General features: G+C 44.4%; 1 protein-coding gene across 2 annotated transcripts in view; it reads right to left on the bottom strand.

Moving 5' to 3' along the window:
* LOC311040934 (TSC22 domain family protein 1-like) overlaps positions 1-15344 on the bottom strand; it is a 39527-nt gene extending 24183 nt beyond the window's left edge. Inside the window, exons 1-2 of one of the 2 annotated variants that reach the window (XM_084051368.1) lie at positions 14729-15344; positions 12276-14439 (exon numbers count right to left, since the gene is read on the bottom strand). In XM_084051368.1, the coding sequence (XP_083907494.1) occupies positions 12276-14350 (2075 nt within the window). In that variant the 5' untranslated portion in view covers positions 14351-14439; positions 14729-15344. Of the gene's footprint in view, positions 1-12275 lie in introns of both variants that reach the window. The other variant, XM_084051367.1, reaches the window with a different exon arrangement.
* Positions 15345-16308: the final 964 nt, after the last annotated feature.

Below are 16308 nucleotides of genomic sequence, written 5' to 3'. Positions count from 1 at the left end.
TTAAAAGTTATGAATTATTTTATTTACTAATTATTTTATTTACTAAGTCAGTACTTTCCAAACACAGTCAAATTCTATACCCTAAGATGTTTTGTATTACTTTCAACCTGTCATCCCTATGTTGGGCATGCCACCATTATACTGCAGGCTAAAATGATAATTTAGCATTTTTTATATTTTACATAAAATATATAGAAATAGCAAATCTACAAGCTCACAACGTGTCGCATTGTAATGGGTTGTGAGATTATAGATCTGCTATTTTCACTATGAATACAGGTGTGCCTTGTGATTTTGACTGATTATGCCTTTGGGCACAAAAAGTTTGAAAACCACTGCATTAGATATTTGGTGGTAATACCTGATTTTAATTTGCATTCTCAAAGATTCCAAGTCAACGAAGTACAGTATACAGATATCATTTAACCCCTAAATCTTCCCAACAGAATCCCTTAATGTGGTTTTTAGGTTTATTGTTTTTATTTTATTATATGGATCCCCATAAGCTGATGCCTAAACGGCAGCTAGTCTTCCTGGGGTCAAAGACATTACTATACATTAACAACAATAGAAAACAGGTCATTCTATCTGTTTATTTTCACAGGGCTATGCTTGCAGTAACTATACAGTATGGGTCAACTAGATGACATCACTGGACAACACTTTGCGGTGTAGTCAGAAGTTGGAGCATACTTCAACCAATGACTTTCAGATGTGCCTGCGTGGCGGCTCAGCCACGCAGGCACAGACCTGTCATTTTAGATTTCTTAGATTGCTCATAGATCCGTACAGTGTGAGCTTGTAGATTTTTGAAAAATCGTGACAATTCATGAAAATCTTGTGAAAAAGCTAACATTTGTAAAATATTTTGTTCCAGGGACCTCCAGAAGCAAAGATTTGAGTTACAAATGTTCGCTTTAAAAAATACATTTACAAAGATTTGTTGCCCAAAGTTTCACGATTTCTCAAACATAGCAGATCTACAATCTCATAGTGCAGCACGAAGTGACGCACTATGTTCGATCCCGGGCTCCCACTGTGTTACTGCCGAAGTGTCCTTGAGCAAGACACTGAACCCCTAATGAGCAGGTTGGTGCATGGTCTCCTCTGCCCTCGGTGTGTGAATGGGTGAATGTAAAGCACATTGGATAAAGGCACCATATAAATGCATAATTTTACCATTTTCATAGTTGGGCAAAGTCTCAGCCCGATTTCAGTCCATCCTTCCAGTATAATATGAAAGTTCTAAAAAAGTGAAAGAATATTCTGGATTTAATTCCATGGCCTACAGGTAGCAAACATTGGCGCTGATCAGTCCAGTGGTTTGCGAGATTAGTGCCGGACAGTCACTCAGACAGACAGATTTGTCTTTTTAGGCAGTAAAAACAAGACTTTTTGGTGAAATGCTCCTTTGAAAGAGGCACCAAACCGTTGCTCTACAACTGAACGAAAGAGCACTACAGCAGTACGTGCGATTCTGTGTGAAACCTGACAGTACAAAGTGGGTGCAAGTGCAACACCTCTGACAGACAATTACATCAGGGGGCTTATCATACACAGGACCATGTGACGGTACTCTCCTATAGACCTATATACGGGGGGGGGGGGGGGGGGGGGGGGTTCCTACACAAACATGTCCGTACCAGGTTGGAGCTAACTACCTGGGGATTGGAATGCTGTCAGAAACTACACACCACCACATGTCGGAACAGAGTCAGCCTTCACACGGCGAGCCCACCAGGCACCCTGAGAATCACGTCGAGCCTGTATCCCGAGGTCTCTGGGTTCAACTCCACAAAAGCAAAAACAACCTTGGATCAATACGACTTTTGGCCCGTGTTCAAATAAGAATATGTCGGCAAAGTTATGTTTTCCCTCTTCATGTTCCTGTCCTCCTCCTCCTCCTCTGTCTATTGACAATAGACGGAGGAGGAGGGCGAGATAATTCAATAGCCTTTTGTCGATGGCGTGGGCTGAAACCTTAAGAGTAACGTTCTCACAGTAGCCTTTCACAGGGGTACATGTTTGGGCCTTGCTGTCAGGGGACCTGTACGTTAAAGGCCATGCTAGTTCTAGTTACATCACCAGCAGGCCCAACTAAGGATTCACACTCTTTGACCAGAATCCCCCAGGGGTCTATAGTAGGAGGACCAAGCCTCTTTTTTTCTCTCTAGACTAAATATATTTGCCAAAAATTGCAGATCTACAAGCTCACGATGCATTCCAACACGGTGGGAGCTTGTAGATCTCCTATTTTCACCAAATGTTCACCCCCAGAATAGGGACACTATGGAGTTCAAGTGGTTTAAGCCCCCTTCCTGTATTTTGTCGTTTTTCGTCTGTTTAATGTTATCCAGAGTTGTGCTATGCATTGAATTCAGAGGCACCATAAGACTAGGCCTGTCACAATTATTACATAATCGTCTAATCGCAATTATTTGAGATAATCGCAATTATTTTTGCATAATCATCATAATCGTTTCCATGCTGAAAGATTTTCACACATTTTCAAATATTAAAAAAGCAGAAATAGCTGATCTACAAGCTTACAACGCGTCACGAAGGGCTATTTCTGCTTTTTTACATATATAAAAATTAAAAATATTAAATACGTTAATAATTTCTTTGTATAGTTCAGTTATTTGTCATATCTGCCCTGTGCAATTTATCATTATGAAGCCTAAAAGGCTTCATATGTTCCAATGTTCAATGCCAAACACACAATTAAATCGTTAATCGCAATTATTGAAGTGACAATTAATCGTCAACTTAAATTCGTAATCGTGACAGCCCTACGTAAGACCATGCAAAGTTAAACATAGAAGTGATATAGGATCCTCCCGATCCCATCTTCCGGAGAGATGGTCACGCTGCACACATCTGGGCTCTACCTTTATGGATTCGAGCTGATTATAGGTGGAGGAGACTAATCTTCCACCTCTTCTTCACATCGCCTCCGTGAGAAATAGCCTGGTTGTCATAGCTGCATACAGCACGTAGGGAATAATGAACAGCGAGAAAGTTAATATTGATGAGAAATAATCCCAGACAAGGCGATTCAGCGTTGTATCACCCTGAAGGGGTTTATTCATTTCTCCATAATGACCATCTCACAGTTCATTATAACGCTTATTACACAAGAAATCAATAATTTCAAGTTTAACAACAACATTTTATTGATTTTAAAAGGATTTAAAATGCTTCCGCAAGTAGAAAACAGTTCTTCAGTTTCTAGTTGCCACAGGTTCAAGGTTGTTTTATTTTGTCCTTGTGTACATAAGATAAAATTTACCTTTACCTCAAAAAAATTAGTGATTTTCAAAAACAGCAGATCTACAAACTCAACGCATCAAGCTTATAGATCAGCAATTTTTGCTATTTTCGCACAACACCATAGTATGACAAAGTATAAAAAGGATTCAATTATTTAAAATCTATTAGAAAAATGTAATGTTGATTCATTGAGGGGCTTCCTGGGGTTCCCCAGCTAAATGACTAATAGTTAAAAAACAAAACAGACCCAGACCCAGGGTCCATCTTTTGTCCACATTCAGTGAAAGGATAGCCCCTAAATGCCCAAAATGAGCTTCTCGATGATTTGATTAATCGAAAAAGTAATCGATAGTAAAATTGCAAATAAGAAAATGGATAGTTGCAGCCCTGGTCTAGAATACTGTGTGGCAGGCTGGTCTAGTCGTTAAGTGTAACCAACAGAGCTGCCAGCCACAAAGTTACTGGTCCAATAGGCTCTATGCACAGCAGCCATATTGGAAAGAAATTAGGCCTCTTCTTACTTCCTTCACAGGTGTTACCAATGATACTAATGAAGGCTCTGTTCCATTATGTTCAGGGTGCTGATATTGTGCATGTTGGCTCACTGGAAACACATTTTGGTTCCCAAATGGCCCCTTATGGTGGGTGTGTAACGGGTCCATTTGGTTCCGTTTGTACACTCTCAGAGTTATGGGGGTCCTTGAAAATAAGACAACCACTATGCCACACTAAATGGAACAGAGCCTTAATTAGTATCATTGGTAACACCCGTGAAGGAAGTAAGAAGGGGCCCAATTCATTCCCAATATGGCTGCTGTGCATAGAGCCTATACTCACAACAGCAGCCATATGTGAGCTGTCAATGAGTGCCAGGCAGCTAATGACATTATGACAAAGTATTTGCATACTGGTTAAACAGTCCCAGCAGATCTGGTGGAGTCATGTTGATGCAAGATTGAAAAAGCACAGTAAAATTTGTCAACAGCAACGATCGTAGTTCACACGTAAAGACCACGCCTAAGCATGAAAAGCTGACGTTGAGATGACTTGAATAGAGTGAAATGAAAAGAGGGGTGGAGGGGATGAAGGGGGTGAGGGATGCCAGGTGTATAAACACCTCACTGATTGATATGAGGGGGCGGAGATACAGGAGGAGTTTTTATCAGGCGAGATTGAAGTCAGGGAAGGAGTGAGCTGGGAAGGAGTTGTTATCAGTTGAGTGATCAGGTTGACAGGGGAGGTTATCAGATGAAATTGTGAGACGTGTGAGTGGGAGAGGAGATGTTACAAGGTGAGATTGTTATCAGGTGTGGTCTTTTCTCATTTAACCCATTCAATCCGGGAACGCATCTACAAATGTCTTCTAAATCCTAACAGGTTTCTGAAAAACGTATGTTGCCATATCAGTGGTGCTCACTTTTTCATGTCAAGCACCCCCCAAAATTATATGTATTTGGCCGCCGACCCCCATCTTAAAATATTTAGTTCCAGGGACCCCCAGAAGCAAAGATTTGAGTTACAAATGTAATATGTATTTATTTATTATTAAAAACAAATTCAAAGATTTGCACACATTTTCCTGATTATTTAAAAAAAAATAGCAAAATAAATCTAAAATGACAGAGGCGTTCCCGGATGTAATTTCATAGTTCATAATTGATTTCATGTTCAAACAACACTGATCTTTTGGAGAATAAACAACAAACCAATGTATGCTTGTTGTGAGTGCAGCAGGGCCTGGGTTTGAATCCAACCTCGTTTGTTTCCTGTCTCTCTACACTGACTCATCTGAAATAAAGAATAAAATGCCAAAACAAAAACTACCATGAATTGTTTCAGGTGAATTTCATCTAAAAACAAGCAAAGCAATGTCAGAAATTAAGACTTTTAACTCAACACCAGTGCAGTTCAGTACCCGAGTAGTAGATGCCCTGTAGATGCCCTGAGCAGGGCAGTGTTGTTCTGCTCAGAACAGGAATAACAGTCCACACAACACTGTAAACTAATTTCACGAGAGAATTTGCGGTATTTGTCGGTCGCTGTGAAGAAGGTTTGTACTATTTATGGGTATATGACAGAGGTGCCAATTTGTGTGCAGCAGAATATACACAAGCCCTAGATCATAAAACTGATACATGTACCCTGAAGGCTGTTTGACAATGGCACCTGACACAGGTGGCAGTCCCAGGAGACCAAAACTATTCACCTGTATCTACAGTACAATTTTATTCACCTGCGCAGTACATACAATTTGACCAACATTTTCTACAAGCGTTCCTTTGTTTTTATTCTAGCATAATGAGAATGTTAATGTAGTTCTGCTACCTTGAAATACAGCATTAAGGAATGCAGTATGTGAGCACCTGTAAAGGACTTAAACTAACTAACCACTGTTACCAAATGAAAACATGTGGCACTGCCACATTCCAGGGATCTTTGCTTCTCGCTGGCATAGAGGCAACATTGTGACCATTATAAAGTCTCAATAAATTTGCTAGGACAGACACACTGGAGAATGTTAAAGCTGCACTATGCAACTTTGATGTCCTACTCCGGATTTGAACCTGGGTCTCCTGATGAACCTTTTACCACTGAGCAAATAGAGCCTGCTTGCTTGGTCAGGGGAGAAATTACATTTTGGAAGAAGAAGAGCAGGGAGACTGAATACAACCACCCCAATTGTATAAGTTATATACTATACCATACAGATTGGACAAAATACAATTTATTCACAGAAAAAAAATATATAGTACAGCTTTTTTTGGGGGGAAACAGTAATTTCCAAGCCACTGTAGCATTCTTGAACAAATCCCCATGGGTCATATCTATACATTTCAAGCTTCTATATTTAACTTTCTTAAACACATAAATTAGCCTCTTCCTCAAACTGCGCCAAAGCATTCTCTACAACTTCTCATTTCTTCAGGGAAACTGCGTTTCGAGTAGGCATGGGCAGGATTTAGTTAATAATATCCCTGTATTTTGAAATCCCAGCAGGAACACTTTCATAAGTGAATTGTGTTATGAAACAATGTTTGAGGTGATCCCCAAATGATCTAGGTCTAGGGATAACAAAGACTTTCAACGGCGGAAATTGTTGTTTCAAAGATTGTGCAGCCAAGTGGTGGTAGGACTTGATGACAAATACCAGTGAAATACAGTACACACCGGCACAACATCTGGAAGGTATGAAGAAAAGCCTAGTAGCAGTTGTTAGCCTTGAAGGTCAAAAACATTCATGTCCTAACTTGTCCATGCGGACAGAAAAGCTCAGCTCAACCTGGGTCTAACCCCGAGAGCTATTTGTCTTTTGTTGAAAACGTTACAAAAGAACCTAAGTATAGCGCCCAACACAGCAGACCAGTCATGGGTGATCCTTTAAACTGCACACCACCACCTACACAGAGATGACCATAAATCACAACACACCACTCATTTATTTTTCCTTTTGGCTCTCTTCGCATTACCGGATTTGCAACGTTTCCCCTCCTTGTCAGCATTCTCTCCCGTTTTGGAAGTCCTGTGCTTGGGAGGCATTCTCATCTTTTCACAGAGAAGCAGAGTCTGACTGTAACTAACGTTAAATTATACAGGGTATAAGTCAACCATGGGAGGGAAACATAAAATATACGTGTGTGTGTGTGTGTGTGTGTGTGTGTGTGTGTGTGTGTGTGTGTGTGTGTGTGTGTGTGTGTGTGTGTGTGTGTGTGTGTGTGTGTGTGTGTGTGTGTGTGTGTGTGTGTGTGTGTGTGTGTGTGTGTTTTTGTACAATTCTAAACTGAAGTTAGCATAGGACCAACATTCGCAGAGGCAGATGGCAAATAGAGACACCAGGTTCAATCCAGGAATGCATCTGTGTCATTTTGGATTTCTTTGGCTATTCAATAGCAGATATTCAAGCTCATCATGAGCTTGTAGATCTGCTATTTTTGAAAAATTGAGAACATCTTTGAATATATATATATACATTTTTAACTAAGATCTTTGCTTCTGGGGGTCCCTAGAACAAAATAATTTGAGATGGGGGGGGTCCGCGGACAAATACATATCATTTTGGGTGGTCCTTGACATGAAAAAGTTTGAGAACCAATGATAGTATAGCAACATAATTGCTAGGATTGCTAGGAACAGTTAGGATTTAGAAGTGAACAATGTTGTTTCCAAAAATATATGTATTCAGATTTGCACAAGTTCCAAGATCTCTCAAAAATAGCAGATCTACAAGCTTGTAGCACGGCACTCTGTGCCGCACTATGAGCTTGTAGATCTCACTATGAGCTTGTAGATCTCACTATGAGCTTGTAGACCGTTCCCGGTCCTAATGGATCAATTAAGGGGACAAATGGAATTGGACATGGGGCTTATAGTATTTTTTTTGCTTATAGTATAAGCAGGACAGTGATGATGATGATGATGGGGTATGGCTGTGACTATATGTGTTCTGTTGAGTGACATTACTCTTGGCTCTTGGTTTATTGTTTATATGTTTGTACCATATCTTCGGGTGGAAACTTCATATGTCCAAAACTGTTACTTTTCAGGATTCCAATTCAAAAATAGCAAAAGTAAGCAGATCGACAGGCTCAAATTTCGAGCTTGTGGATCTGCTACTTTTGAGTGACGCGGTAGTATGATCAAGTAGGGCGATAATTTACGAAAAAACACAAAAGGTTAGAATATGGATAAGAGGTTTCTGTCCGACAGCAACTATGAACTTTCTGTTCATAGTTGCTGAACAATAACACACACCTGTCTTCTGTAAAATTCCACGCCTGTCTTCCCATATCAGCTTTTGCCCACGGCTGGTTGAAAGCCATCTCAAAGTCCTTAGGGCAAACCCATAAAAATAGACAGATCCATATGTGAAAACAGCTAGAGATACCTTTTAAAGCAAGAAGAACCACTACTTCATGATTCTGTCAACACTGAAACCACTTGTCAACAGGTTTCCATTAAGCAACCAGGGTTGCAAAATACACAGTAGCTCAAATATCGCTACTGTAATTCCACAATTACTAAATCACAGAATATTGGCATATTGTCAATATTGCAGCATTCCGTTTTCATTATTTTAGAGGGCAGGCTGCAGGCGACTAAGACGTCAACAAAAGATGCAGCCAGGTAAGGTAATAAAGTAAGCAGCCTTGGGAACCAACAGATCCCAAGGTCATAGATCTTTAACTCTTGAGAGCGTAAAATGAAACCAAATGGACCCATAACCCTTATGGGTCCGTTTGGTTATATTTTATGCTCTCAAGAGATAAATTATTGTTTAACATCTGCATTACTTAATTAACAAGAAGTCTACACAATTAGAGAATGTAGAAGAATTGTTATTTAGATCAACGTTTGCCTGTTTTCTCTCCTATGGTACCTACATCAATACAGCAACGACAACAAAATATTCTGAGAGGCTAAATCTCATCAAATGGTGGTCTGTGGCTCAAATGGCGAATAAATAATGGACCTTGATATGAAAAGGGTTGAAAACCATTGGTCCTTGGCAGAGGAGGAAAGTAACTAAGTACATTTACTTGAATACTGTACTTTTTCGAGTACAAGTACAATTTCGAGGTATTTGTACTTTACTTGAGTATTTCCAATACTTTTACTTCTACTCCACTACATCACAGAGGCAAATATTGTACTTTTACTCCACTACAATTATTTGAAAACTTTAGTTACAAGTTACTTTGTAGATTTTGATTATTACAAAACATACAATAGGCTACCCCCTTCAGCTCTGTATACATTTTGGCCATTTGAAAATAGCCGATCTAAAGCTCACAATGCGTCGCGATACGACGCATTGTGAGCTTGTAGATCTGCTATTTTCAAAAAAAAAATTATTCATTTTCTGCATTTGAAAACTTGTGAAATGGGACATTCTGCAAAATGCATACTTTCTACTTCTGGTACTTCGGTATGACTAGGCCAGGGACTGAACCGCAACCACCCAGTCTCAAGGCAGACACTCTTAACCACAAGGCAACTGAGCTGGCTGGCTACAGGAAGTGAAGCAATAAACCAATTCATTTTCTCCCAAAGCAGTGAGGCCAATAGGTCTGTGTCTCTTGATCATAGAGATTAATCATAACATGAGGAGTAAAAACACGTAATGGAGCGTTGTCAAGTCACGTCGGTCCGGTTTGAGAAGACAAGCAGAAACAACGGGAACGGGAGACAGAGAGAATAGGAAACAAAATAGTATAGTGCAGGGGTGGGCACTGGGCACCCATCCACCTCTTATTGATCTATCAGGCAGATGATCAGAGTGGGCTATTGTGATCAATTGAGTAGAAAACAAGAAAACAACTATTATTAACCATTATTGTTTGATGTGCATACAACATTTCTCCCCCGATCAGTCAGAACTTATCTTAACTTTATTATTCATGTTAAATTATTGACCCACTATTTGTTCGGTTTTATCATTCAATCAATAATTGACTTATTCTATGCATGTATATTGTATTGTATGCCAGCCTTGGAAAGCCATGGCAAAGTGATCATGTGCCCAAAAAGGTTTCCGGCACCTGGCCTAGCGTGTGATCACAAAAACGGTAAGACTGGACGAGAAGTGTTTGTTTACATGGTGAATTAACACCACAAACGGAAAGTGAGAGAGAGAGAAAGTAACAGAGATATCAGAGGGATCTAGAGATCCCTATCGAGGTCAGAGATCAAGAGAGTGAGAGAGACAGAACTGTGTGATATGAGCAGGATTGTAAACAAAGCACATACACACACACACACCCACACACCCACACAAATGTGATGACCTGCCACTGTTTTGCACTGTAGACAGTACAGCTACTGACTCATGGCAAAACACAAACACGTGCAGTGCACACACACACATACACACGCAGTCGGACAGAGGGCAGGCAGGCACATAAACAGACGACTGGATGTGCACACATGCGCAGCAGAAAACACAAGACACATAGTGGGCAGGCACACAAACACATCACAGCCATGGTGGGGATATGTCAGCTGTTGTACTGGCTGTCACAGTGGGGGGTGCGCTGCACACCACAAGAAACTCCGACTACTAACAGCTGCACATGACTAGACTCACTTTCACTCTGGCATCTGGCCTACTAGTGTGTACAAACATACAACGGACGCACATCCTAAAGTGATAATTTAGTCTGAAAATAGTTACATTTTTAAAGGTGAATTATTTAAATGAACAGTGAACAGTCAGCATTTTGCTGTGTAGGTTCCGTCTTTTCAACAAGCCATCCCATTGGTCAGGTATTCCAGCGGTATTCATAATTGGTGCTCTACGCCTTTTTATTCCCCCCCTCCCCCATGTCTTAAGGGGAGCCAAATGTACAATATTCCACCAAGTCTAGATTGACCGGTTAAAAATATTCTGAAAACCACAAATAAACAGATCCATTGATCGATCTGTATGGTACTATGGAACTGTAAAACTGGCACATTTGCAGTGGTAGGAGGCACCCTCCATGGTCTGATACTGAGAGATGTTGACCAAGTTGACGGTTCGGCTGAATTGTACACAACAGTGATCCACATTCACTCTGCAGGATACCCACTACGGAAGTACAACACAAGACGCTCTGCCGTCTTTCCTGTAGTTCCGACTTGCAGATGTCATGGATTGCAGCTTTAACGATATTTGTGTGTATTTTGGTGTCATTGACAAAGTTACAGTAAAGAATGTTCTCTCACTAGAGCAATAATCTGGGCAATTTAATTGCATGGGCAAATTTTTAAGTGTGCATACTTTTCCATTTTCTTTTTACAATCTCCAAATTAACCATGCGACTTCTCATTTACAGGTCAGGCTTTGAGCTCATGCACTTATCATCTAGACAGAATCAGAAGGAGCAATCTGGTGGGGGCTCTGTCTGGCTCAATAGTGCACGGTGGCTGCGGCTGGGTGTCTCAACCTGAGACCCCCCCCAGACTTGTGCATGGTACCACCCACCACTAGCAGAACTCTGCAAAACACACAACGCCAAGAGAGGAGGACTGCTTACATTTCACTGTAAAAGCAGAGCCAAGATTTTAATGGGCCGGATTGAACACAGCTCTCGCTTCCTTGTGGGGGTCTGTATCGCTGCTGCAGCAGCGACAGCTGCTGCCCAAAGACAAAGACCCTCTGCTGTATCTCCCAACGGCACATGGGGGAGTTTGTGGTTGGATCCAGGGCAGGCAGCGACTATATTTAGAGACAACCGCACCTCTTCTAGGAAGCTACCTGCACCCGCAATGATAACTGCTCCTCAGGAAAGAGCTGAATGGATAAACAGTGGACGACGGATAGGTTGGTTTTCGTGAAAGTACGTGACATTGTTGTGAAACGTGAATAAGCCATTGTGCAGTTTCCCCAAGGGTGTCAGATCTAAACACAGCCACAGTGTCTAATAAAAGCAGAGAGAGAGAGAGAGAGAGAGAGAGAGAGAGAGAGAGAGAGAGAGAGAGAGAGAGACTGAGACTACTGCATGTTGAAGCTGTTCAAAAACCTGCTGTAATAGAGGGCTGGGGGTCAAACAGAGCAGTGCATCATGGTCCTGCACACAGTGACTCAGCACTTACAGCAGACATATTTCAGAATAGCATGTTTCAGGGAACTGACAGGCTGTACCAGCGTCGGAGCCTAGAAATCTGAAGACCCAAACTGAACACTATCAAAGTGACCTTTAGGGGATCATGAGGGCTGTTTGCCCTCTAACGTTGGCCTCAACCTACAGCTGCTAGAATTCAATGAATCAAACTCGTCCTGCTGTGCAGTTTGTAACGTGTATGTTGTTGTTACAAATAGCAACACACTAGAATATTCATAAATCAAATCATATTCCACTAACAGTATTAATGACATTGTACGTTAAACCTATAGGTTTTCACTGATGATACAAATCTAAAAATAAAAATCATTTAAAATGTCCTGGTCTTACGCAGATCATTCTTTTTTCTTTTTTTACATTTGTATGCTTGTAATAGGCCCAGATGAGCCGCTCAAACCTCACCTGTCGTCTCCCTCTACGGTATGGGTCCTGAGACCCGCAGCGGCAGCAGCCACCAGTGCGCTGGCCTCGGCGGCCATCCCCATCTGGGTCAGAGCTCCGGCGGCGCCGATGGCCTGCGTGACCGTCCTCTCTCCCCTGGGCATGCCCAGCAGGCTCTGGTGCTGGAACAGCAGTCTCTGGGGATCGTCCAGTTGGGCAGACCTTAGGGAGCCCATGTCCACGTGATGAGGCAAACCCCCATGATGTCCCCCCATGACTCCGGAGGTCTGCATGAAAGTCGCGCCTGGTGCCAGAAGAGGCTGGAGGTCGGCTTGCAGTGACGTCAGGGGCAAGTAGGGGTACCCGACGTGATGAGTGGGTGCCACCTGGGCTGGCATGGTGGCGGTGGAGGGGGCCTGGGGTTGAGAGGGGTAGAGCTGCTGTTGGGGCTGTGCTGCTGGAGCAAAGTTGGCATGAGCAGCGGGGGCCTGACGCTGGAGGAGAAGCTGCGGAGCAAGGGCACCCGCCGGCTGGGCTCCGCCCCCAAGCCCCATCGTCATGGAGACACTCGAGGTGATGTGGGGCTGCGGAGGCACCTGTGTCTGGAAAGGGGCCGTGGGCTGGATAAAATCTGGCTGCCGCACCGCCCCCTGGCCCATCATCCCGCCAGGGAGCTGGGGTGGAGCGTAGCCGGCCTGGGCTTGGGCCTGGTGGGAGTCAGCAGCATAGAGCACGGGCAGCGGCTGGGGCATCGCGGAGGGAGGCTGACCCCCGGCACCCTGTGCCATCACCTGTGGCACAGAAGGAGGCTGCTGGAGAATATGCCCCCCACCACCGAGAACGCCCTCCTGGCCCGGCAGAACCTGGCCCGGCAGAACACCGGCCTGCATAGGTTGGGGGCTGGTGAAGTCCTGGCCTGGCTGTGGGTAGGGCTGCAGTGTCTGGGGCGGTTGCAGAGCGGCCGGACCCGGGCTGGCCGCCTCAGTCTCCGCGGCCGCCTCGGCGGCGGCCCTGGCAGTCTCAGACGCGGCGGTCTGGGGAATCTCCTTCTCGTAGTACTCCGTACACATCCACCTCCCTTTACGGAATGGCTCAGAGTTAGTGTCCAGCTTGACCACCCTGAAGCGGGAGCCAGTGGCGGCCTGAGTCTGGGTCTGCTGAGGATGAGCAGCACTGGGGGTGGCAGCTGGACCTTGAGCAACAGGCCCCGGTCCTATCCCAGCATAAACCCCTTGCCCGCCTCCGCCTGAGGCATTCACAGCAGACGCGTTGAGAGCGTTCACATAGCCAGATAGGAGCGTCTCAGCGGCCGCCCCACCAACAGCAGCAAATACTGGCTGGATTGCTGCCCCAGCAGCAGGTATGATGTTATCCAACACCGGTGGCCTCTGGGACTGGCTTGGTCCTGGCACAGCCGTAGAAACAGGAGCTGGGCCAGAGGTAGCCAAGGGAGCCCCAGCGGGGGGCCCCCCAGTGGCTGACAGAGGAAGTTGAGCTCCCCCCATGCTGTCGGAGTGATGATGATGGTGGGAGTGGCTGTGTTGCAGGGCGGGGTGATGGTGCACGGTGCCGTTCACCATAGAGGCCTGCTGCTGAGGGCCCGGGGGGATTGGGTGTGGGTGCAGCGGCTCGTTAGGGGACACAAGGCCGGGTGTGTCAACCCCGTGGAGGCTGTTGAGCGTTTCGTCGGAGGAGCTCCTCTCGGGCACCCCTGTGTCCGTTGCCCGGGATACAGCAGACACATCCAGCATTTCAGAGGAGGAGAGGTCCTCCGTGTGGGACTCGTCCATGTCGTCATAGCTCTCCGTGTCGTCCGCCAGGCTGTTGTTAGCGCTGATCTGAGCGGAGGTGACGCTTGTTATCTGGAAGCCACTCTTCTTCTTCACCTGAGCGCCAGTCGCTTGAGACTGTGTCTGGTGGTGAAGCATCGGGGAGGAGGATCCAGCCTGTGGCTGGTTGTTGTCATCCACGCTGCTGGCCGGGGAGGGCGCAGGCGCACCGGCGCTGCCCCTTCTGTGGTGGAAAGCCGCTGCCTGGTGGGGCATCTTCTTACTGCCAGTCCCGGCTGGATCTCCAGAAAAGTCCTGGTGATGCATGGCGACGTCAAGGGCCAAGATGCGGCTTCCGCCGGCTATGTTGTCTGCTATGGGCTAAAGCCAGAGTCTCACGCCACCAAGGGTAGCGGCTAGAAAACCAGACAGTAAGGGTTATTCACATTCATGGATTGTACCCCAGTGACGTCACTGGGGTAAACTTTTCTGCACAACTTCTGTGGCGTTTCAGAGACACAGCAGACTGTTGTTCAGTGTTATTAAGGATCCTAATTCAATAATACTATACTGAGGGTTCTATAAGTTGAAATTCGTGATGGTTTCCCCGTCAAGTTCAACCCTATGGGGCCATAAGTAACAAGTCAACGTAATGTATGTGTAACTAACAGCCAAGCTAACGCTAATAATACTTAATAATAATACCAGCACTGGATGATTGTCCACGGTGTCCCACCGGCAGCGTCTCGTTGCATGTGACCGTTTCCACCTCAGTCAGTGTCAGTGATGCAAATCAAATAAACAAAACAATGGGGGAGTTAGCGTGCTTTTTTTTTTTAAATAGCCACCTAGCCGTTAGCTTAAAGCTAAAGCTGGACCGCTAATGGCAACCAGCCCTCTCACTCTTCTCCTTCCTAAAAAAAGACCCCAGAAAGAGAATCGCAGACTGTCTTCACGAAAAAAGAGACGATATATTCTTATAATCCAGAGATGCAGGGATGATGAAGGGAGGTTTATTTAGGTGGTCTTCTTCAGAGGAGAAGTGGAGGGAGGAGGAGGAGGAGGAGGAGAACCGGTGTGTGTCGCACCACCACCAACCAAGCCATCCATCTCATCCAGACCCAGACACGTCCCGATGTCTCCTTTCTATTCCAGATCAGATGACGGGGATCAAACGGTTAGTCGATGATAAATCCATGATCGATCGATATCGATAGGCGTGGAGATGGATCGATCGCGTCGATCCGTGTTTTGCCGGGTGGTTATAAGCTGCTATAACGTGCAGTGAGTGTGTTGTGCTGTATCATTGCCGGTACGCTACGGGCCGGGGCTGTCAGTCTAGTCTAGAGAGCGAGAGAGAGAGAGAGAGAGGGGAGGGGACGACGAGAGAGGAGGGTGAGGGAGGGGTATAATGCAAACACGCGCACTGCACATGCGCAATGTCAAACAGTAGCCATGGATCACGAGACGGTCATCTGTCATGACCGTCTTGGATGATCTTCAAAATAGTGTTTGCTGTTTCTCTATTTTTAACCCGTACATCTACATAAACGTTCAAATTGCAAATGTAAAGTGCTTGCCCTATGGCCACGGATGTTTCAATTATGTACGGGTCCTTAGAAATACCCACATGTGCCGTGTTGTTTAATAAAAAGCATTTTAATCCGATTGGTGGTAATTTTTTCATAGTTATAATGTATCAGACTGCAATACACCTCCAAACCGATAGGGTCGCGTTGTTGAAAGCATATGGAGAAAATACAGAGAAAATGGCTACCAATCGGATTAAAATGCTTTTTATTGAACAGTACGGAAGATACAGGTACTTCTTGAGGGTTCGAACAGAATTGCAACATCCGTGGCCATAGGGTACTTACTTTATATTTGAAATTTGAACGTTTATGTAGATGTGCAGACCAAAAAGAGAGAAAGTGCAAACACTATTTTGAAGATAACCCATGACTGTCGTATAATACAGTCATGTATCAGGGCTACGTCAAACAGCAGATCTGCAAGGCCACAAGGCATCCCGGAGGCGACGCCTTGTGAGCTTGCACGTCTGCTGTTTGTCTGCCGGCGGCGACACCGCCGTACGACGGAGGATAAATGAGGCATTTTGCAGTTTCAGTTTGTGTTACTGTCTTGCACACATGTAGTACATAGACAAGTGGACTAATCGCTAGACACATTTTAATATTGTGTGCCTTCTGCTTCTTTGCACATTTTGACAGAGGTTTATCTACCTGTACTTTGACTTTATTTCTATTCATTCAGTATTATTTAAA

The sequence above is a fragment of the Gymnoscopelus microlampas genome, assembly GCF_963454915.1.
Source record: "Gymnoscopelus microlampas genome assembly, chromosome: 24".
NCBI classification, from domain to species: Eukaryota; Metazoa; Chordata; class Actinopteri; order Myctophiformes; family Myctophidae; genus Gymnoscopelus; species Gymnoscopelus microlampas.
This window is presented reverse-complemented; position numbering and strand designations above follow the sequence as displayed.